Source organism: Colius striatus, chromosome 13, assembly GCF_028858725.1.
Source record: "Colius striatus isolate bColStr4 chromosome 13, bColStr4.1.hap1, whole genome shotgun sequence".
NCBI lineage: Eukaryota > Metazoa > Chordata > Aves > Coliiformes > Coliidae > Colius > Colius striatus.
This window is the reverse complement of record NC_084771.1, coordinates 21,361,687-21,386,390: the sequence shown is the minus strand read 5'-3', so window position 1 is coordinate 21,386,390 and position 24,704 is coordinate 21,361,687. Positions and strand designations below refer to the sequence as shown.

General features: G+C 37.7%; 1 protein-coding gene across 5 annotated transcripts in view; it reads left to right on the top strand.

The window, feature by feature from the left end:
- XIAP (X-linked inhibitor of apoptosis) overlaps positions 1–23,639 on the top strand; it is a 35,082-nt gene extending 11,443 nt beyond the window's left edge. For 2 of the 5 annotated variants that reach the window (XM_062006673.1, XM_062006674.1), the window contains exons 2-9: positions 1,194–1,401; positions 4,056–4,180; positions 12,113–13,019; positions 14,548–14,647; positions 16,492–16,570; positions 17,203–17,236; positions 18,553–18,777; positions 20,204–23,391. In XM_062006673.1, the coding sequence (XP_061862657.1) occupies positions 12,146–13,019; positions 14,548–14,647; positions 16,492–16,570; positions 17,203–17,236; positions 18,553–18,777; positions 20,204–20,397 (1,506 nt within the window). In that variant the 5' untranslated portion in view covers positions 1,194–1,401; positions 4,056–4,180; positions 12,113–12,145 and the 3' untranslated portion in view covers positions 20,398–23,391. Of the gene's footprint in view, positions 1–1,193; positions 1,402–1,875; positions 1,970–4,055; positions 4,181–12,112; positions 13,020–14,547; positions 14,648–16,491; positions 16,571–17,202; positions 17,237–18,552; positions 18,778–20,203; positions 23,392–23,550 lie in introns of those variants that run through there. The other 3 variants (XR_009819655.1, XM_062006671.1, XM_062006675.1) reach the window with 3 other exon arrangements.
- The last annotated feature ends 1,065 nt before the right edge of the window (positions 23,640–24,704 follow it).

Below are 24,704 nucleotides of genomic sequence, written 5' to 3'. Positions count from 1 at the left end.
AAAGTTTTCAATTTACTCATCAAAACCTGTAATTCTCTCACTGTAAAAACACATTGTGGCCTCTAAAAAGAGTCTGCTTTGCTTGGAAAAGTATCAAAACCTCAACAGAGCATTGGCCTTTGTGAAAATCATTGCTAATGAATGTATTATTAATGTGGTATGACAAGGATTTATAAGATTAAATATTCATGTTCACATTGCAGTGTTAGGGTACAAACCTCTTACCATATCATATTATGCCAAAGATCCTTAAATAAATGATCTTGTTTTGGACTGGTGTGAAATGAGTTTAGATTTATGTGACTTCCACTACTGCAAAAAAGCTATTTCTCAGGTAGGGAAACGTGTGCAGTTATCATCTTAGCATTTTTAAGCAACCAAATTCCATCTGGCTCACACAAATATTGCCTGTAATACTCAAGCCTTTTACGTTTGATTTTTTTTCTCTTAAAGAGGTAGAGGATACAAATAAAAAAATAAAAGTAGTTTGTGCAAACATTACCAGAGAGACGGAGATTTAGACTATGTATTTGACAGGTATGTTTTAAAATTTGTCAGGTGTGTGTCTAAAGTGATTTGTTTCCATAGCACGTGTCTTGAGGGCATCTCTGTTCTCATTAAAGAACATTTCCAATATAATGAAACAATAATTTTGTAGTATTCAGTACTCATGAAGAAGTGAGTATCATAGTAGCTTCACCAGATGCCAGAAGTGCGGAAACAAATATACTTTTAAGAGTGACTGTAAAACATGTATTTTATATTATTTTTGCAGAACAAGAAGTGTTTGAACTAGAGGAATTAAGTTAGACCAAAAGCTAAGTAGATGACTGCCTAAAGGTAATCGTGGGCTTAATCACATCTTTGCAATATGAAGTTATGAAAAGTTTATAGCACTGCAGACAAATTGCTGGTTTCTTTAAGAGAAATATTAACAAGAACCTCTCTGTAGTAGTATCTTTTCTGATAGTTTTTCATTAGCCTCAATGTATTTGAAATATCTCAGACCTTTTGAAATATTTTCCCTTCAGTTCAGAGAAGTCTCAATCATCTACCACACTGCTCTGATAAGAAGTCCATATATTTCAGAATAAATAACTGCACTGCCATGAAGTTTTTCAGCCAAGGTGGTTCTTACAAACTACACCTTATTTAGGTCAAACCTGTAACTTTATTCATGTCTCTCTTGCCAGTTGGCCAGTGACATCATCTGCGAGTCTTTGAAGGGCCCTACAGCCTGCAAACCAGCATGAACAGGCCATCTGGGAGCTCCCCTCCACATTACACTGCCATGTGTTTCACTGATTTCAGTTGTAACAAGCTGTAATAGTGGAGACGAGGAAGGAAAGCAAGGAGAGCACGGGGATTGGCGTGCTCCAGACCAGAAGCCGTTTGAATAAGGTAGTGTGCAATGACGGGGCAGCTCGAGATGATGAGAGAGCAGAGGTAAGCCAGCAGGCAGCCGGGGTGCAGTGGGAGCAGAGGCACAAGAGGGAACAGAGAAATGGCAGGCGCACAGGCGTGGGGCTGAGGCAGCTGAGGAGGCTGAAGCATGGGGCTAAGGAAACTGAAGTGCGGGGCTGAGGAGTCTGAAGTGCCAGGCTGAGGAGGCTGAGAGGACTGAAGCACGGGGCAGAAGAGGCTGAGGCCCGGGGCTGAGGTGCCTGGGGGGGCTGAGGTGCCTGAGGAGCGGGGCTGAAGTGACGGGCGGAAAAAGGCCCGCGGTGGGCACTGGTGCTCTGCGGTTCCCGACTGCTGCCACTACGTGTCGCTCTCCGCCGGCGGGCACCGGCCTGCAGCGCCGCGCCGCGCCCCACCTCCCCCCGGCCCGCCAGAGGGCGCTGCTCCCCTCTGCCTCAGAGCCGCGGAGAGGGGCCGGAGAGGCTGCCGGGAGTCGCCATTTTCTCGGCGTGCGCTGGCTGTGGGGCGGGTCCTGCAGCCGGTGCCGGTACGAGCGGGACGCGGCGCGGTGAGTTGTTAGGTGGGCCCGGCTGTGGCCGTTGTTACCCTGGGGCAGAGGACGGGATGGGGTCCCAGGTTTCCCACTCTGGCAGCTCTTGCTGCGACGGGCAGGTCGGAAGGGCTCCCCGCGCGGGGTAGCGTGTCTCTCCCTGCTGCCTGGGGCCCTCCCGCCCCTCACGCAGGTGGTGCCGGTGGGCTGTCGGGGCCGCCACTGCCCCTGTCCCCTCCCAGACGGTGTCGGCGGGAGTGGGTGGCTGCCAGCCGGGGGAGGCGTTGCCCTGGGGACGGGGCGCGCCCCCTCCGCCACCAGCCGCCGGCGCTGCCGGGCGGGGCGGGCCCGTCCCAGCGCTGCCCCCCGGAGGGGCTGAACGCCGAGCCCGGCGGACAGCTCAGAGGGCCGCAGGTGAACAAAGAGAACGTTTACCGCTGTTTTCTTTTTACATCAGTGAGAGAAAGATTTACTCTGTTAATGGGCACTTCTATGGTCGTCTTTGGTTCTTTTGACATATTTGAATATCGTGTTGTCTCTCCTTGCACACACTTTTAAACACACCCATCACTTTCTAGATTGCCTATTTCTTGTTAACGCAGTTTTGTTCAGGTTTTCTGTAGTAAGGATTCAGTAGTTATTAGGAATTCTGCAGGAAGAACTTCACTGGGATAGTTTTGTTTTTTTCAACTGTAATTAGAAGTTCAAGCAGTTCTCTTGCACAGTGAGTGTATTTATGCTGATATATTCCATTAACAGTCTACTTCTGTTTTTGTAGTGCTGTCTCTCTGATACTCCTGTCTTCCTGATAGAGGTCCTAGAAATGGGTTTAAGAACTGGTTTTAGGCTTGGTGATTTCTGTCTGTTTTAACCGTTTCTAGTCTACCTCTGCTAAAAAGTATGCTTTTGTTCTTGAAACTGCTTTTAGGTGTCTTTGCAGGACTGCTTTCATTATCCATTCATTGCTACAATCTCTGGTTGTGATTTTGGTACTTCATATAGCCAAGTAAGAAGATTTTGTTTCTTAAGCGATTAGAAGCTAAAAGACCTTATAGTAGAGTAATTTAGAAAGAAAAGGAAAAGCAACCAACAGGGCAGGGGAGAGGTGGAATCACTTTTTGGTCAAATACTTCAAAAAGTCCACTTAACAGAGAGCAGTAAGGGTATACATTAACTTAACCTACTCTTTGCTTATTGTGAAATAAGTCCCTGTATTACAGAAGACGGCAGTGAAATGTTCTGCCCAAGAAAGCAAATTTTCTCGTCGTGAATTTGTTGATTAAACTTGTTGGGATGTTCCTAATTTTCTGGCATGTTTCACTTTGCTATCTACTTGATTGATTTGCAGCTTTCTTTGAGGCCCTTTAAAAATTGCCCAACTCCTCTCTGTAGAAAACTTGGCACCTACAACATGGGCCAAGAAGAGCAAAGGAAGAAGTTAATGATTGTTCTGTACCTTCTCTGACCTTGCTCTTTGTAACCAGAAGCAAAAGTGGAAGCATTCTTATGAGGGTTGTTATTTACTTGTGGGTTATTTTTGACTGGTCCCACTGATACGAGGCAGACTTACATTTGTAACCAGCACAGTAAGAAAAGATATGTTCATATCTTGCTTTTTGAAGTATGAAGATGGACTTCATTTCAGACCTCTGTGTATCTGTGATAGTGCTTATACATCTGTTGGGATCCTCCCAGGGTGGATAAGACAGCAGCAGAGAGATGGAGAGTTTCAGGAAATCCAATTTATAATCAGATGCAGAATTTCCTGGGAAAGAGAAGACTAGATCATTGGATCTTATTCTATCTGCTGCTACAGTCTTTCTCCTTTTTGCTGCCTTTTAGTTTTCAATTCCAGGATTTTATTTTGCCCTGTGCATCTTCTGGAGTGCCCCTAGTCTTATGTGCCTTACTAGTTTCAGTAAAACATCTGAATTTCAGACTTTTCCTGACCTGGGAATGTATTTTAATTTGAATTTCTTGGCCAAAATGTTTTTGTTTGGTTTGGGTTTTTTCAGTTGTAGTTTTGGAATTGTGCCTTAGTAAACTATGCTGAAAGTTGTGTGAAAAGGAAAAGTTTTTAACCTTTGTTTTTTTCTACCAACAGGAATGTAAATATTGGAGTTTATTTTAGAGATTGGTGGAAAATAGAGATGAAACCAGAATCTGCTTTGATTGCTCTATTACTAAGCTTCGTCTGAGTGGATGCTATTTTCTTAGGGAAAAGCTATTGTAAGTAGCCTTTGTGGGTTTTTTTGTTTGGGAGTTAACAATGTACAGTCCTTTGCTGCTTTTTAACTTTAATAGCATGTGATCTGTCTAATCCAAAATACTCTGAACATGATGATTGAAAGTCAGGCTCCAGAAATAGAAAGTTTTCTGAACATGAAACAAAGTAGCTGTGCATAAAAGTTGACAGTATGTTAAGACTGAAGCAGACATGCCAGAATGCTTGACTTGAATGTCACTCATATCATCAGATGTAAAACAAAACTGCATGTATTTTGCAGTATATTGTCCTTCCCCTTCTATGTTCTGGAGAGTTTCTTATTAAACAGAAAGGCAAGCAGAGTATTTTCAACAGGTGCAACTTTCATATTTCACTTTGGGTACTGTATAATAATTAGAATTAGTCCTCAAGTCATCCCAATTTCCTGACAAACTTAAAATATAGAGGATAATTCAAGAGAGATTTCCAAGTTTACAAGATGATGTATGTGTGTGTGTGTGTGTGTGTATAGATATGTAAACAGATCTATACAAATTTATCTCATTATTTAATGTAAAAAAAATTGTGCTAGTGGTACTACAAAGTATCATAATGCTGCTTCTGTATCAGGCAGCAGTTAACTGAATGTGAATAACGAACTAAGTAGCACTGGCATGGTCTGGAGTATTAGCTGGGTGAAAGTGAACACCCTCACCCATGGGTGAGGCAGGAGGTAATGAGCCCTCTCCTTTTTTATGTCTTTACAACTTCTTTCTTTAGCATCTATAAGATTCAGCAGTTTTGCTGTGGCATTAATCATGTTGCTTTAGCTAAAGCTCCATATCGTTATGTCTACTTGATGAAAGATGCCATCTGTTTCCATCTTTTTATTCAATTACAAGTTTAAATGTTTTGTAAAAGGATGTAATGCTAAAAGCTGGAGCACTAGTTCTATTCAGGAGAGGAGATGCATCACAGGGCACTGCAGGTTTAGCTAGGCATTTGTTATTGTTGGCTGTTCTACTTAAATTATCCAGTCAATGGGGAAATATTTTTGTTTCTTAAGCAAAAGAGCAGTAACTCAGCTTTTAGAGATTACATTTCTACAGTGGTAACAGATTATAAACACAGATTTAAACTTTACGTATGTTTTTTAGATCATCTGCTTCACAGTTGAAAGAAGTAGCCACTTTTAGGAGGCCAGGAACTGCATAGCTTGCATAGCCACTGAAATGTTTTGTTAAACTTTCATGGATGCAACTATGCTTCAAATGGTATTGAATACAATTTCCTAGCTATTTATTAGAGGAATAAGTTCTGCAAGCTTACTCTCAATTTATTGAGGAAGAACTTGAAACTAGATCAAATTCTTGTGAATAAAACAGCAGTTAATGTACTAAAGTTAAAAAAATATATAACATGTAGGTTTTTATCTCTTCAATTGTACATTTGAAATGTAAGCCTATAATAGAAGATTTGAGAGTCTTTTGAGTTTTTGGTTTTCTTCTCTCTGTGTGATAGTATTGTAGGATTAAATTTTAAATGGATTTTTATTTAGTTGTGTAAAAACCCTTTTACAAGAGGAAAACCAATAGAATAATCAAATCAAGATAATGGTAGGGAATATGGAAACAGGATGGAAAAACAAATAGACTGACTTTCCATGGGCGGGGGGGAAGCCAGAAATGTCAACATTTTTCTTTCTCTTACAGAATCCCAATAAACTGAAATGGTACAATTCAAGTGTCCTTGTAATTAAAATTTGATAGCTAAATCATGCACAGACTTCTGTATGATTTACAGGAGTACGGTGTCTTTAATGAAAAGAATTTCATTATATTCCTGCTTATGCTATGAATAAAACATTCATCTTACTGGAACTGCCAGGGAAATTTGAGATCTTCAAGATTGCTCTTTCCTCTCATATAGTTGTGTTTTGTTTTATTATGGGGTTATTTGAAGTTTCACACTCTAGATGTTGGCTCTCCTGTTGTCTACTTTTACCTTCAGTCTCTTTTTCCATCTCTTTCTCAGTATACTTGGGATTTGGGGTTTTACGGCATTTTTCCTTTGTTGATTGTGGGGTTTTTTGGGCATTTTTTGATGAGGTTTTTCGGTTAGTGTCTCCTGCCCCCCCCTTCCCCTCTTATTTTTAGATAGTCATCTGTAGGCAATTCATTTCAGTGGCAGTGGCAGAACTAAACTTTTGCTTTAGATGGTTTTTCCTGTGCCCAAATTAAAAATGCTGACGTCTCTTTCATGCTTTGCACTTGGCACTAAATATTTAGCAAGGTGTGGTAGAGCTAAAATGGTTTTTTCCAGTCCTTTGGTTCTCCTTAGTTGCTTTGAGTAACACCGATTTAGACATTTATTAATGGCTCTAATGGAATATGTCTTAGATGTGACTTTTGACGTGTCTGTAGGACTGTGTTCTTAGGCTACAACATATGGGTTTTTTTCTCTGTAGTTGCTGGTGTGGCCACTGTATTGGCTTTTTTTAGTGGCTCCTTCCTTCTCATATATAGTGCCAAAGTTCTTCTGAATATATTTATCTTGCAAGTTCATAAAAACAATTCCTTTTTTTTCTCTGTGCATGGCATGAAGCAAATTTATTCCACTCTTACCTACACAGAGCATTGCCATGAATCCTTGTTCTTGTTTGTTGCTCTGTTCCATACCCATATGACTTCATGAAGAAAAATACCATATGAAAATCATTCTCCGAGTGTTATGTTTCTATTGGCCTGGTTATATTTATTTTCAAGATGGAAAGAGTGTGAAGTCTTTGTGACTGGACTCAAGAATTAAGAAGATCTGATAGCCTACTCAAACAGCTGACAGACTTCCTATGATGATAAACCCTTATGGGCAGCCAAGTAGGAACTGTTTGAAAAACAGACAAGTAAAGCTGAGCTGGTGGATTTATGTAAGCTCTGGCACTGAAACAAAAGCCATTGTGTAGATACATACTCTCTTTATAAAATCAAGTAAAAAAAAAAACTCTAACTAGATTTTTTTTGAGAATGGCTACTGATATTTAGATGTAAGTGTGCTGTGATTATAAACACCATTTAAATAAATCCTGTGTTTCTTGCCGTTTTACAAGTATACTTGCAGTTAGCAGCATGCTGCTTCCTTGATCTAATTGCAGCTGAGCAGGCACGAAGTGAAATTTCAGTGAAGTGACACATGCATAATCTGTGTGTCAGCTGGTACAGTATGTTCTATTTGATATTTACTTTGTGCACTACTCTCACATTTCAGAATTCAGTCTGCAATAAACACTAACACTGCTCTCCTAGCAGGCATGTCAATAGTAGAAGCTCCCTGTTTATGTACCCTTTAGTCAGGAACATGAGGCTGTAAAAGTAGGTTTCAGACTGGGAGTTTGCTGCCATGCTTGTCATGTGGAAGAATTAAAAATAACTCCTTAACGCCAGTCTTTGTCAGGATTAAGGAGGGAAATTATCGTGTCTAATAAATACACTTAAAGGAGAAAAGCAGGTTCTGTCGTTTTCTTCTGAAGCATTTCAGATCTAAGTAATTTGGTGATGTATATTTGCATACAATCATACCTGTTAATACTTCTAAACCTGAATTGGCTACGTTTGGCTTGTAAAACCATAGTGTACAATTTTGCATTTTGAACAAGTTAACATTTTTGCTTTGAATTTTGTTTTTTTTTTTTTTCATGAAATGTAACCTATAGACAATAGAAATTGGTATATAAGATTGGACATGGGAGGTGTCTTGTGACAAATACCTTCAGATGTTTTAAAAGCAGCATTAAACTTGGCTCAGCTTCTGGGAGTCTTGTCAGGCTAAAATAGGCTTTGTTTACTCACTGTGTGTATAAGATGATATTTAATGCTTCAATAATGGTTAAAAAAAAAATCTTGTGAGTTTTATAGGTGGAGATGAACGTCAGCGTTCCTGGACCTTCTAATTTATATATGATTAAATTATGCAGAAAGGCTTAATTTCCTTATAGATAAAGTATACTCTCTGAACTTGGGTTTGCTGCTGGTAGTAAAGCCTTCTGTACATATTTTAGTTGGCAGCTTTTTATTAATTGATGTTCCTTTGCCGTAAACCATTTAAAAATTTACCTTCAGTTATTTTTTTTCTGCAGTTAATACTTGTCTAAGTGCTGCTATAGTGCAAGATACTGTCTTAAGTCATTACTGCAGTTAGTTGCAGTAAGGCTACTATTAAAATACCTGTGTGGAAATACTATGCCTAAGGTAGTTTTAATTTTATGCTTTGAACAGTTCATTTTAACAGTTGTTTGAAATAGAATTAATTAAACTCCATGTTGCATTTGAAGTAGTACTAATGTTGTATTTGAAGCAGTACTTAAACAGGCAAAGAGTATGCCTCGATGCTTAATAAATATGTTAATCTTTTCCCTCTTAGATGAAGTTTTACTGCAATGTAAAATGACTACATTTATAGGGGCTGTTGCAAGGAGAGGGTTTCATAATGTGGATGGAGTGTTGTTAAAGCTATCAGATGCCTATGAGGGACTCATCCTGCTTTGTCATGGCAATATTTAGATGTGGTTTGAGGATGTTCTAAGAATGACAGTTAAATCTTTGTGCTGCAAAAGATCCAGATTAAATAACATGATTTATATAACTTCAAACAGTTTCTTCATATTAAATAATTGATCTGGGATGACTGGACCTTCTGTCAGTACTTAACTACTCTTTTAGTATGTGCTTTTCACACTCTTTTCATTGTGAGGATGGAGGAAAATTGCTTACTTCTGGAGAATCCAAATGGGACAGATATTTTGATTATTGCTGTGTTCAGGACATATATTTTTATCCACCATGTTAACAGAAATAGTATTGAAGTATTCATAGCACTCTGGAAAAAAAAGTGTTGGAAAGAATGTTCTGAGTGATAAATGCATTAGGTATATTAGGTATATTTTGTCCTAATACTTATTTCCAAGTATATTTTCCCTCTATTCTGAGAAGGCCCAGTACAATACATAGTGATACTTTTTTTTTTCTCTTTAGATACTGCTATTGTCTGTCTGGAAGACATCCTGTGATTTCCTTTGCTGTTCAGGGTCGTGCAGGCACTGAATTTTAGGTGGTTCTGTTAATTTTTTTGTGGCATTCACAGTTAATTAAAAGTAATCAATAAAACTGAAAAAGAACATCCCAGTTAGTTGAGTATCATCTCCATCCTGTTTTCTAGTTTAGTCTTTGATCATCTTCCTGCTCTCTTTATGTCTTTGGTGATGTGTTTGCTTCTCGGTTCTTTAGTGTCATTAAAACACATTTCTGTCTTCCCAGGAAACACCGAGAGTATCAGCAAAGTGTAAGGAGTAAAACTAGTACAGACTGCTTCAAGTAATAGTTTAAAAGTCATGCTGTTATTTCCATTAGGAAAGTCTGTCGTATGTGAGTTGTACCACCTACATGATATTTTAAGTTCTGCAGCCTGAATTTTTAGTGGTGAAGTTATTTTGGGAGGAGAAAATACACAATTAAACACTATATTTTAATAGACACTCTGAAAATGAAGCCTGCTTTAGAAGGTGGGATCTTTGGAATGAAATTATCTAAGAAATAGATGTTTGCCAATTGCATGAAATGAAAATCTTCTGAATTTTGAGTTTACTTGCTAAAAATATTGTATTGTTATGAGGTTGCCTAAATTGTCTGATATTGAGAGGAGTTTTTGTGAAAGAGTACGGGAAAAGTACTTCAAGACTTGGGCTTGCTCATGCAGCATGAGTATGACTTGAAGGTCATCCCTGTCAGGGCACGGAAGAGTCTGGGCCTGTCTTAAGATAAAATATTGATGCAAATCACTTTGGTAAAATATCTTCTTTAACTTATGAAAAATAATGACTTCCTGTAAGCAGTGCATTCATGTTATAATGAAGTTTTTAATATATATATGCACCTGGTAGATATAAAATCTGGTTTTAATTCTTTATCCATATGATACTGCCATAATAGACTTCTTTTTAAGAATGCTAGATTTTGAGATGAGTTCTAAGTATTAAGCAGTTAAGAACATGTAGGTAGTTTGAGAAGTGGAAGTAGAAGGATTTCTATCTCTTAACTGTTTTTTAATTCCGTATATCATAGTCATCATTGTAATATGTGGCCACCCCATATGGTATAAGGAACTAAAGAGCACAAACCAAGAGTGCTCTTTGTGTTCTCCAGTGAATTTGTGAGATACGTCAGGCTTGAGCCTCGTTCTGTCTTTAACCCTGATTTGACTAAGGACAGGGTGTGCAAATTACAGAGAATGGCTGATCAACTCTGATTTGCTGCAGTTGTTTTGAATGTAACAGGTCAAAGAGGGGATGTAGAAGTTCTATTTTGATTTTAAAGTAAATATAAACCATAAAAAATGGGGTTTTTTACTTCCTGAATTCATTTCTATGTAAGTAAAACAGAAGTGAAGATATTCTGCTAGTCATTTGTTGAAAACATGTGCATTTGTTTTGGTTTTTTTCAATGGCATTTTGAAAGTCTCTGAAGGATGTGAGGTAGGCTTTCTTTGCTGCCTTATGGAAAGTCTTTTAGTCATCCAGATAAGAAAATTAGTGTGCAGCTAACAGTATTTGAGTAATACATACTATGTTATGAATGGTGATAAGGTCACTTGAGATCTGTACAGAAACAGTCCTAGAGGTTTTTAAATAAGATTTAGGAGTTCATGTTTAGTTCATTTTAAATTTTTTGTTGTATAAATTTAACACATATATGTATCATATAAAATACATGTATTATGACAGCTTTGCTATTAGTACATGTAATTACTGATACTTTTTTCTGCTCTTTAAATTCAAAACAAGGATATAGGTCAGATTTGTAGGTCAGTCAATGTAATTTATTCAGAAGCTATTTTGGAACTTGCTAAGCTAAAACAAAAGGACACAGTGTAATTTCTAGTGTCATTATGTTAGTCACAAACTGGCTTGCAGAAGGAATTAAAGGCAGTGCTCAGAGGTAGCCTTACGTCCACGATTACCTGAAGCAAACATGCTGGGTCTCTCATGTCGTGTTTTCTCAACCTGCTTATAGGTTAATTATCTTTGTCATCTTGGCAAAGGATGCAGCAATCCTGCAATGCACATATTTTCACTTTCCTTCCCCCTTCCAAAAACTTAAGAAAGGTTTTGTCCTTAATGTAGAAGCTAAATCTGATATTATATAAGCAATTACTGTAACATCTGCATGGACTCTACAGAAAGTATCATCAACAGTAATGCAGGGGCTGAGGAGGGAGTGTGTTGTGGGAAGCAAAATTTTGCCTTATGGCCCACTTTCTGGGTACCCACTAAATGGGTACATTTCAGGACCCATACAGAGAACAGAGGGCATTCATTCTAATAAATACATATTCTCTTCTTCCTTATATGCTTTTTTTTTTTTTTGCTAATTGCTGAATTATTACAGCTTTGTGCAGTCATGGTCTTAGTTCAGGCAAAAAAAAAGATGATTGTGTAAAGAACAGGACTGTGAAGTCTTGCAAATATGATTTGACTTAGATCAGTATTTTAAATTTAGGAACTTCATATTTCTGGTTTGGAAGCCTTACGGCAGTTTTTTCCCGAGCTTTTGTTAAATGTTTTGTTGATTTCATTCTTGAAATGTTTGTTTATTAAGAAGTGGAACATGCTTTTAAAGATGTACAAACCTGTATGTTTCCAGGTAGATTTTTGTTGGACTGTAGAACTTCTTGATCTTGCTGTCTTTCTTTACAAATGTTTTGGGTTTTTATTTTGTTTTTAATATCTTGGTGTTTGCCTCTACATGGCAGGAGAGTCAGACCAGGGTAAGGTGGGAGGGAAGACGAAGAGGCATTCTTTTGAAACATAAAGGATGGCAAGCTTAATTTAGCTAATTTCCAGGCTTGCGGAAGGGTATGAATCTGTTCTTCTGTTGGTGAAATTGAAACATTTATCCTTTGTTTAGGAAATCTGAAAGGAGAGCCTTGCTTATGAAGAGATGATGTGTAATGGCCCAGGTAACTCAGAAGCTTCTGCCACTCCAGACACTAACGGTGACCAGGAATGGGCACAGGAACACTACCGACTGAGAACTTTTGTGGGATTTCCACTTGACTGTCTGGTTTCAATATCAGCACTAGCACAAGCTGGCTTTGTGTATACTGGAGAACGTGACAAAGTGAAGTGCTTCAGTTGCTTTGTAACTATTGAAGGATGGGCACCTGGGGATTCTGCATTTGAGAGACACAAAAACCTTTCCCCAAATTGCAAATTTATTACTGAATCTACTTCTCTAGAAAATAACATGCAACCTCTCACCCAGAACTACCAGCATAGAGCTGAGAATGGTTCCAGCAGTTCAGCCCTCCCGCATACTCTGGATGACCTGTCTGATGTGGAGGCAGATTACCTTTTAAGAACTAGGCAGGTTGTGGATATGTCAGATAGTTTGTATCCTAAACACCCTGCTATGTGCAGTGAAGAGAGAAGGTTACAGTCTTTTCAGAACTGGCCCCTCAATGACCAATTGCCAGCAAAGGAATTAGCTAATGCTGGATTCTATTATACTGGGATCGGTGACCAAGTGGCATGTTTTTGTTGTGGTGGAAAATTGAGTAAGTGGGAACCCAGTGACAGAGCTTGGTCAGAACACAAGAGACATTTTCCCAAATGCTTTTTTGTCCTGGGACGGGATGTTGGAAATCTTCCAATTGAAACTATTCCTGCTGAGCTTGGGATAAGTGGTCTGAACAATGCACAGCATCCAAGGAATCCATCTATGGCAAAACACACAAGACGTTTGCAAACATTTTTAACTTGGATATATCCTGTTGACAAGGAGCGACTTGCTGAAGCTGGGTTCTATAGCATAGGTAAGCCAGACCTTAAAGAGCTAATATATTTTAGAAAGAAATGTTTTAAGTGTCTTATTACGAAAAAATAAACTTTTTGTTATTAATATGGAATGATTATCCAGAATTTCTTTCCTGTGTAAACTACTTTTCATACTTCTTGTGTCAAAATAGCAAAATATAAACTTGGTCATAACAATTTTTAGCAGAAGTGTTGGGTTTTGTCTGCTAAAATACTTATCATACATTTTTCACTAGAACAGATGTTGAATTTAATATTTATAATGGCAATTATTGAAGTTAGTATTTTTTTGAAATGAAATGCTGTCTTCTGGATATCCACCTTCAGTCTAAAGAGGGGGCTTGTGGCCCACAGAGAAGCCTAGCACCATGACAATGCAGATCATGTGCCATTTTATTTAATTAATACATTTGCATCATTGTAGCATTCAGACACCCAAAACCAGCAGAAGTCATTACTGCATACTGTAAAGGCTTTATGAAGACAATGACTCCAGTGGAAGAGCTTTTACTGTTAGACATGCAGTGCTGGACCAGAGTAAGGCTCCAATGTCTTTGAGCATTGTTTTCCCAATTAGACTGAATTGCATGGTGCTGTTGAAGCTCCAGAATTCTTCACTGAGAAGTGCTGTGCAAATTATTGCTATTATTAGATCACAAAGAAAAGGTGATTATCTGTGATCATTTCTTGCTCTCATCTTGGCTTTTCTCTCAGTAGCTCTCAGAAGAACTTTTAAATCTGGTTGCATTTGTTTTACTTCTGCCCAAATATAAAACTTTTGATATATTCTTTTATAGGTGGTCCATGGGCAATATTTGTACCCAATAGAATTGATTTTATTGATTTCTTCTTGAATTCCTAAAACTACTTAACTTCTCACAGCCAAGCAAGATCTGTGTTGTGGGGATGCACTAAATAAGCACCAGCTTATTAGACTCCATGGCTGTTCAAGTAACTTCTGTGAGAAGTCTGTTTCCTATGGCCTGACAGTGATTTAGCTCTGTAGGAAAATTCTACCTATACTTCCTCTCGTTTTCAATGAACAGAATATTGAAGAGGTTTCTATCAGTTTTTTAGTACAGTAGGCATAGTGCTAGAGCAGAGAGAATGCAGTTTCTTCAAATGTCTACAGTTATGCTATTTCGATATAGAGCACGTCTTAATGGTGAAGTGGAGAACCAAAGAGGCACATAATCATCTTTAATGCTTTGTGATAGAGCACAGCTTGTTTACCAGGGGATTGAGCTATTCCATAATAGGTTATTTTTAACCTTTTCTCTTTATCTGTATAATTGCTTACTGAAATAAAAATTCACGAATATTTCAAGTTTTCTAATTTTTGAGCTCAAGTGTCTTCTGAACATTTGTTTTAAATCAGATGAAATATGTCCTTCTTTGCAGTGGAATTCTTTTCAGTTACAATTGCTAATCAAAATATTTATTGTCTTAATGGAACTTTTTAGTTCAAAATTTATTATTCTTATTCCTACTAGAAATATGTAACCTTATTCTCTTGTGTTTCCTCAGGTAGTGGTGATCATGTTGTGTGTTTCCACTGTGGTGGAGGATTGCAGGAATGGAAGGAAAATGAGGACCCATGGGATCAACATGCCAAATGGTTTCCTGGGTAAGGTATTATTTACTGTTTTCTTGTTGCATCTCTGAGTCTTGTTTATAGTATATTATGTTTTAATGACAGAACATACTGATAAAAGTTTTCAGGAGGTTTTCTGTGGCATAATGTTATTTGGATTTAGGAAAATAACAATATAACTTTTTTGTAGCTGTTCTCCTCTACTTCCTTCTCATTCCTTGTTGTCATTTAGGCACCAGAGGAATATCAGTTATATTCCATGGTTTATGTTTTTCCTTTTCAATAAGTAGCAAAAATTTAAAGAATTTTTTTTCACAGGGTCCTTATTTTTGTAGTTCCATCTCTTCTACCTTCTGTAATCATCAACACATGCTTTAGTGTTGTATTGGAAGCCTCCAAAGAGGACATTAACCTAAATTTGCCTTTAAGAGTTAGGAGGGAGTTCTTCTCAAGTAAGCGGGAAACTAAATCTCAAGAGACTGAGGGCACAACTAACTCATTAGCAGTGATCAGTCTGAAGGGTTGCCTTGAAATTGTACCTTAAGAATAACTATACTTTTAAGTCAGTGTTGTTTGTATGTCAGCTTGTTTGTTGGAATTACTAAAGGGAGGAGAATATTGCTGTGTCTGAACTTAACTGATATCTCAGCACAATAGTGATTTTTGTCATTATTTTTTTTCTTTATTTCCAAAATGCTAGATTGTAATTGTTGTTTCAATGACTTCATACATGCCAAAGTTTCTAAATTCTGTCAGGATACAGATGACTGACCTTTTGTCATGGTTGAAACAAACACTAAGAAGTCAATAGTGGTACTGGATTCAAAACATAGCTCTCTATAATTGTCAAGGGTTGAGGAATCCAGACCCAGAGATAGTTTCTGGAAAATATTACCAATTTTGTCTAAAATCTGTCTAGAGGAGAGGAGGACTAGTGTAGGACTCATTGTTTCTTACAGGTAGATAAAACCTGTCCAAGTACAAAGGATTAGTTACTTGAATAACATTGATAAAATCAATGTCTTTCATGTGTTAGCTGCTAAATCTGTCTTTTGAGGAGAAAAGCTCTCTAGAAGCTGTAAGTGAGTATTTATGCATTCACTGATCCTTTTTTCAATAACCAGACAAGCAGGTTTTAATTAGTAGTCTCTGCCATTTGAAAGAGATGCCAGTCCAAGTTTTTGCCTTGGTGCAGTGAATGATTAAGATGCTTTTTCTTGATACATTTCACTCCTCCTTGTATGGAGTTGATTTTGGTTTAGTTTGCTTAAATTAGGTCAGATTTGATTAGTTCCTCTGAGATAGTTCATTATCTTACATGGAGTTTTTGTTTGCACATCAACTTCGGTGGTAGTGTGTTCTCACAGCATGTTGTATATGTCCAGGAACAGGACACCATGGAGGTGAAGTGCTGCTGAAGCTAGAGAACTATTGTGGAGGAGTTATGGCATTCCCTACATTTTCTGGTAGGGAAGAGCTCTGCCTTGCAGCTAGGACTGGTTGGAAAATAGTGAAAGAAAACATGTAAGGCACCTGTCTTGGTGAAATGGCTCCTTTTCTTTACTTGTAAAACACTAAAAGAGACAACATTCTAACATAACGTTTGTTTTTCATTGGAGTCCTTGCTTCTGTAAACCTGTGGCATCGTCTGTCATGGCCAGGAAGTGTTTTGTTTCCGTTTTGCCAAAAATGTGACAAAGATAAGTAGTGCTGAAGTGATTAAGCTGTTTTTAGCAGTGTTTGAATGAGTTACTGATGTTGACTAAATATTTAGAGATTTCAAAAGCAAGCATTCTGTATGATACAGGAAATGTATGTAGTTGATTTTTGTTTGCTCCTTATGCAGTTTTATTGTAACTAAGTATTTTTATTTATAGGTGCAGATTTGTGAGAAAGGAAAAGGGAATAGAATTTATAAATAATGTTCACTTAAGAGATGGATGTAGGAATTCAACAGTAAGTGTCTTGCTTATTAACCAAATGTGATTTTATTAAAATAGAAAACAATGCTAATATTTTCTTATTAAGTTACTTTTGTAATTATCTGCATATCATTTGGTGTTTCTTCTGCGTCTTTCATTGATAGAAAGTGAAAGACAAAAGTTTGTTCTGGCTCTGTGATACAAGGATCCCACAGTTCTGTGTAGCTGGGCGATTGATCACAGCCAGAGTACCTCGAATATATCCTGTGTTTGGTACTGAACAAGTGATGCATTTTTGTAAACTGGAAACATAAGGTTTGCAATGAATAGTTTCCTGATTCCTGTGTAGTTCTTATTGATAGAGCATTGTTGAAGTGGTACACAATCACACAACCACTACAAAGTAAAACTGATGTTATCTTCTACTCTTCAACGGACTAAGAATCGTGCACATAAGATTGTTGCAAAGATGGGTTAAAATGAAAACTAAACAATAGGAAAGACATAACAAAATAGTAATCCCTTTACAGTTATTCAGAAGATATCTATTAGTTTTAGTCAGGATAATAACTGAGATCAAATATCTATTTTCTGTCTTGTAACTGTATAGATTTTTTTCTGCTGTCTCCAGAATTGTAATTTTGTCTGTTCGTATTTCACTTCTAGAAAGAAGCTGCTGAAAGGACAATACTTCCTCAAGGTACCTATTAGAAAAGCCCCCAAATCAACCCAAGCATTTCCCCTATTTTGGAATGTCCATATTTGCATGTATAGTGAAGCAAATGGTTCCTTTTAGAAGGAACCATATTACATTTTAAAATGAAGCATGGCAGGCAAATTGTTGGATTATATTTGTCCATTGCTTCTAAACAACTGTGGAATGAGTTTTATTTATCTTAGGGGAAATCTAATCATGGTTGGATAAGTATTGTAAAGTCAAGATTGTAAACGATTAAAGACGTATGTATAGGCTGCGGTCTTATTTTTATAGCTAGTAAGTATGCGTCAAGTGTTGAATTAGTGCTGTGGGATGAATGTTAAAGAATACTGAAATGAAACAATCATTGTTGCTTTTCATGAGGCAGAAAGAGTTGTCTGTTAAATAGCAAGGACTAGGAAGCTGAGAAAGCTTAAATAAGAAAGCTGAAATAGCTGGTTATGTGTTCCAGTGTTACACATTCCTGCAATGCTTTTCACAAATACCAAGCAATAAAAAGACAAGACAGTTAAAGGGGTAGTAGAAAGACAGTCAAGAAGCATCATCCCAGGGAATGATAGCCATCGCTAGTAAGAGCGGTCACACAAAACCTGCTTTAGAGATCTCTCACACACTGCTCTTTTATGAGAGTGAAAATTAGGTTGAAAGTATTTCTCTTTGAACAATGTGATTAAGCAAAGAAGAAATTAGTCATTTTTGTGTGTCCTAGAAAATCTGGAAATAAGACACACAGCTAACAAATCTATCTAAAAAATTATACTGAAAAGAGGAAGGGGAGGTTCAATAGGCTAAAAAATGTTTTCCCAAAATCGTGGTATGTCTTGTTATGAATAAGCTTGCTTGCTTGCTGGTTGTGCTGTGTTTTGGTTTTGTCAATTCTAATGATTTATTGGTTTCATTCAACGTATGTATGGTTTGTTTTTCTTCCCTGAGCTGAATTCAAGTTAATGTTATCAAATACTTACATATCATTCAGTTCTGGAACTTGTTAATTATATAAGACGTTTTATTTGAGTTGAAGTAGTTGATTTGTATAGCAAAGCTAGAAGGATTTCTAGATTATAAATAGATTAAAGGAGACTGGGAAAGCTATGGCAGAAGACATCTCAAGCAGTTTTGAGTGTTTGATAATGTCGTTTTTACAACTAGAAAAAAAATCTCCAATGGGAAATACGGCTCTTTTGGCTAGATACTTGACAAAGTGGTTTAGAGTACAGTGGTGAATACTGTCCAATAATCAGGTTCATCCTTGTTAAATTGTGTTGTTTTGGTTTGTTTGTTTTTATTTCTTATTTTAGGTGATCTCTTGCAGAATCCCTTGGTACAAATTGCCATAGACATGGGTTTCAGTTTGTCTGAGATTAGGAACACCATGGAAAGGAGACTGCAGATGTCTGGAGAAAGTCACACATCTGTTGAGGATCTGGTAGCAGACTTAAGTGCTCAGAAAGAAAATACAAGGGAAGAAGAACCAAATGAAATCCCAGTTGAGCAAGAGGAGCTTAGTCAATTACAGAACCTCTGTGTGTACTTTCTTATCACTTTCACTTTAGTCTGTGAAATAGATTATGTTGACTATTTATTTTACCCTCTGATCTGAGTCTTACCTAAGGTGAAGTTACAGTATTGTAACTTAAAATTCAAGAGATTTATTTTTGGACATTATAAAAAAGTTGAACAAAGAGGGTGTTAAGTACTCTATCCTCTACAAAATAAGTGATATTAGTACATCAAAAATGTATAAATTAATAGTCTTGCATGTAGGTTATATGTGCTATCTGAAAAGTCAAAGTTACAGTGACAATGACATTTAAAAATAAAAGCAAGAATAACTATAGGTGTGCAGACTCTGGTGGCACAAAGAACTAGATAAAGCAATTTACAAGGTCCCTTCCAACCCTGCCATTCTATGATTCTATGATATTGTCAAATACTCAGTATACTCCAAATGAAGAAATCTTAGTAAGGTATTGTTTATCTTTTAGTATAAATTTTTGCATGGGCTAGAAGCATTTTCCTTCTTGGCTAATAAGAAAACTTACGTACTTCCAGATGATGGGTTTTTTCAATAATTTGTTTTCCAGCCTTGCTGGGACTCACAAGTTCTGCTCAGCCAGCCATTGTGGTAAACTGCAAATAGACCAAACCCAAGATTTCTAACTCAGGAGACTTCTAATTTAAGACAAGACTACAGGTGGTTTCACAGGAGGGGAAATGACCACTTAGGTGGCATGATGGGTAGAGAACTTACCAGCCCAATCCTTTTTATAAGGTCTTTAGTGGACAGTATGGGGGGAAAAAAACTTGCAGTGAAGGTGGATGTTGTTCTGGTGGTTGGCTGTGCAGAGCTTTCCCCAAGTGGCAGGGAAGGCATTTGAAGTTTGCATTTTCAAACAGGGCATGCTGGAATAATGAAGACCTCACTCATGTACAATGCAAAATGTATTCTTTTTGCATTACAAATTTTTAAGCTTTTTCAAATGTGGGCATTTTGAAAATGGAGGCAGGAAAGGAAATCACATCTTCGTTCTGTTCTCTGGAGAAATTCTCTGGGAAAAAAAAATCCAAATTGCTTAACTATTATCTACAAGCCTTTCTTTCACCTTCTCTACAAGCTTTGGTGAAGCTGTCAATGGGAAGTCTGTGAAAAGAATGGTTCCTGATTGAAATATGCATATTCTGAATCCTACAGATATGTAAGTGCTTGCAAATATAGGTAGCTGAATTCCCTGCTTGCATTGGCCTGGGAGATGTAATGAAATGAGAGGTGGAAGGTAAAAAAAGGAGGATTCCATGCTGCAGCTTGGTTTCCTATCTCTTGTGATTTTTTTTCTTTTTAAGTGTGACCTTTGCATGACAAATCATGCAAAGGAAACCTTGTGTGTAAAGAAAAAAAGATTCAGTGGTACCAAGTACATTAACTTCTTTTTCTGTGTTTATTTTTCTTAGATATCAGTACTGAAGAGAAGTTGAGACGCTTGCAGGAAGAAAAGCTTTGTAAAATCTGTATGGCTAAAGACGTATCAGTCGTCCTCATTCCCTGTGGTCACCTCATTGCCTGTAAGGAATGTGCTCAAGCACTTCATGAATGCCCTCTGTGTCGTACAAATATTATGAAGAGACAGGAGATTTTTATGTATTAGTGAAATACAGAGGACTGTGGATGCAAATGTTTCCTTTATTGCATTAAATGTGTAATGTACTGTAAAAAGACCGCACTTAATCCCAAGACATGATCATATGGCAGTATTTACATTTTTCTGTTGTGTGTAGAGTTTGGCAGTATTCGAAGAGTTATATTCCTTAAGTGAATTTTTTGTAACAACGAATACTGAAGGCAAATGTATATGTTCTGTAAATTCAATTCCATAGACCTGACTGGGGAAAGCCAAAGGGCTGCAAAGCTTTATTTATTTGATCATTCCTTTGCTTCACTTGTGCAGGAATCTCTCTGACTGCACATACAGTTGTATGGAGTTCTGCCCTATGTAAAATTTGTAGATAAGTTAATTTAAAAGATTGACACACATGTACATTCTGAGATTTTAGGTTCTCAAAAATGCTTTTTAAGATGGAAAATATGACCTTATGTCTGAAACTTTAGTTGTGACATAATTCAGAGAATGTCGCAACATTTCACTCTGGTGCTATTGCTTTGTGAGTTTGTTGGTTTTATATACGATTCTCGTCTCCCTATTTTTTTCAATTGTCTTCAGTAAACTGGTTTCAGCCATCTGCTTTTCACAAAACTCCCTCTGTATTCTACCTAAATTCTTTAAGAGCAAACTCCACAGAAATTAGGGAGATTTTATGTACTGTGTACCCTTCATGAAAGGTGCAGTCTCATTTTAAACTTGGCCCCCTACACCAAAAGGTGTTTATTGTCTCTTTTTTTTTCTTGTGAGGTTTTTTCTCCATTTATTGTAATACTAACTCCTTTCTCTGCTAGTACTTTGCAGTGCTTCTGTTAGTCTGTTTTTTCATAAGAGAAGATTAAACTCTTACCTCCATGAGACTGCTTTCTTTTTAAGATTTTGATTAATTCACAAGCAATGTTAGAAATCTTTTATTTTTGTTCTTGTCATTTTACAGCATTGAAATTAAAAAGTGAAGAAGTATTCTAGAGTGACCTTAAAATACTTAATGAACTATTTCTTACTGGAATGATCTTCAATTCTCCGATTAAATAAGTGTCATAGCTTTGTATTTAAGTACAGATGGTTTATGATGACTCTGCTTAATTATGTGACTTAGTTGTTTTGTGGAGCTACTCATATGTCCTGCGTGTACATTTTTATCTGAGTCCTACACACTAAGAGAAATTGAATATAAAGAATATAGTTTTTCACATGATAAAAGTTCTAAATCCAATACACAGAAATAGAATGTGTATTTTTTCTATATTTTTAAATAAGCACTGCGAGCAGATAGTGGTGTAACGTTGTGAATGTTTAACATGAAGTGCAACCCAGTTGGCCCTTGATCAGCATATTTGATTTTCACATGATTAAAAAAAAATTGTAACAGAAGGTTGCATTCTGTTGCTGCTTTGTTTTGTAACTCAACTGTTACTAATTTAACCTGAGTGTTATTAAGGATAACAAATATATTTTAATTGGAAAAGAAGTAAAATCTTTTGTTTGTATCCATTTGTTCATAATCAAATAGAAAGACATTAATTTTGCTTTTTTGGTAATAAATTGGAATTTAGTTCTTGCGAGTTTACCATGACTAGAAATTCATAAATAATTTGGCACAGAAAGGTTTCATTTTGCCTTTTTGTGTCTTTGTGAGGAGTTTAGTGTTGCAGATAATTGATGCATACAGGGAATTTTCAGGACAGATCTGGACTGGCCATTCTGACAGCACATCGAGGTCCCATTTGCACTTGCAGGAAGGGTGTCTGTGCTTTTCAAGGGAAACTAAGGGTGGGTTGTGTTTGCCTGTGAGCTGCTGTGTCTTGCCTGAAGTAGCTTGTTTAGTTAATATTGAAAACTATGTTATGCTGACTTACTTAAGCAGATGGTTTGTTACCTAACCTTAACCTAAGTCATTTGAGAGAGTGTATCCGGGTGAACTGGATCTATCTTAGAGACTGCAGAAATTGACATGCAGCTGGCCAAAGCCCTGTCTGGGAAAGAGTTTGATCAAATTTTACTTAAAAGACTTTTAAGCAAAACAAAACAACTGCTCTGTAGGTCTAGTTTTTTCAAAAAACTATAATCAGAGTTCTATTCAGGCTGTATGTGAGAAAATAATTAGCACAGTCATGAAATTTTGACAGCTTGAATTAGGAAGATGTCTTCTCAAATTACTTTGATTTTCAGTATCTTAAAGAAGCGGAAGAAATTCCATGGACACTGGTACTGAGTGTTTAAAGAGAGAAAAGAGGATGCAAATCAGTGGAGCACAAAGTGATCGCAGAGGAGGTTAGTAGCAGGACAAAGATGCCTTTGCAGTTGATTTTTATGAAAGTTACCTGGAGTGAAGAGCTATGGAGTATATTCAAATAGCAATATTCAGCAGCTCCTAGTAGCTTCCAGGTAAAATCTTATTTCCATTTTAGTTGCAACAGCAGAACTATTTGCTGCTCCAGATACGTGGGAGATGTACAAGAGGATTTAATGTACTCTCGAACTGTTCTGTTGAGAAAACATGGAAATTGCTTGCCTAATGTAGGAACAGAAAACCCAGAGATCCAATGTTTTGTTATGTATTTAGCTTTTTCTTACTGCCTTGAAACATGAAGCTTGAGGCATAACCCTGACATACTTTGCTGGTTGCTGCAGCTTGTATCTCTACAGGGACTTAGCTGTCCATACTTTTTATCTTTTGTTTTGGGGCTTGATCCAAAGCTTACAGCATAATAAAAATATTTTCATTTATTATAGATTTGGGGGGTTTAAGTTGGAGTATTTAAATATTTCTTTTAATATTGCCTGGTTGGTTCTGACAGCAATGCGCCAGCATTTGTTTTTGTTAGCTGTGTGTGCAGCCTGAAGCTACAGCGCAAAGAGTTTGTCTAAGTTTTCAAAGCATTGTTGTTAACCTGAGACATGGCTTTTTGAAGTTAGCTTTTATGCTTCTTTTTACTGAACTTAACAAAAAAATAAATAAAATGAGTAAGTAGAACCGAACTGTAATTGGGTGAGAGGTTTATGCAGATGCTTACCGTGTTCATGTGAAATGTCAAGCTGAAGCAGTGCACGCTAGGAGTAAATGGTACAAGGGACGGTGACCTTAGCTGCCATACTATTGAGTAACTACTCAGAAGAGGATCTGTTCTGCCCCTCAAGGTGTGCAAGTTTTGGCATATGACGTGAAAGGCCTCCCCAAAGGGAAGGTCAGCACTTCACTGGGCGAAGGAGGAGGTTTTTCTGCAATGGTAAGTGTGCAAACTAAGTTGTTACACAGGGTGCTGGTTTTACCCTTCACTTTGTGTATTGTGGACTCTTACCAGCTAGAGGCTACATGCCAAAGAGGAGGCTAAAGAGGCACTTCCACTGCTGCCCCAGAGGCTTCCCGTGGCCTGGCTTGTGCTGAACGGCAGCACTAGTCTCAGCTCCTGAACCTGCTCAGCAAAGGGTGATGGTCCTCTCCACAGACTCAAACGGGAAAAGCCAGTCTAGTGAGATCACCTCGTTCCTCATGGAACTGAAATACCCAGGAATACTTTCCCTCTTACTATTTTTTGTGTGTTTTAGGTGTACAAGTTTTAATGAGCAGCTTAGAAATTTGATCAAGAAAATCTTTGCTCCCCCATGACTCTGTGATGTTCTCCTCCCCCACTGCTCTGCCCTGATCAGGCCTCATCTGGAGTTCTGTGTCCAGTTCTGGACTGCCTAGCTCAAGAGGGACAGGGAACTTCTGGAAAGAGGCCAACACAGGGCTACCAAGTTGGTCAGGGAACGGGAGCATCCTTCCTAAGAGGAAAGGCTGCAGGACCTGGGGCTGTTCAGTCAAGAAAAGAGGAGACTGTGGGAGGATCTCATTAATATTTACAAATATCTAAAAGATGGATGTCAGGAGGTTGGGACATCCCTTTTTTCTGTTTTATCTAGTGACAGGACAAGTGGTAATAGAAGCTGGAACACAAAAAGTTCCATCTAAACATAAGAAAAACTATTTTACTGTGCAGATGAGGGAGCCCTGGCACAGGCTGCCCAGGGAGGGTGTGGAGTCTCCTCTGGAGGTGTTTAAAACCCATCTGTGTGACCTGATCTAGGTGGACTTGCTTTAGCAGAGGAGTTGCACTAGATAATCTCTAAAGGTCCCTTCCAACCCCTAACATTTTATGATTCTATGACCCTGCCATGCCTTTGCACTGGTTCAGGCTGTTGAAAGTATCATGCCAGCTCTGCTCATGCTATCCTGTTGCATTGCTTCAAGAGATGTACTGATGCTGCTGTACAGCAATTAGTGTCCTGTAATTATAATGTGGCTTTCTGTG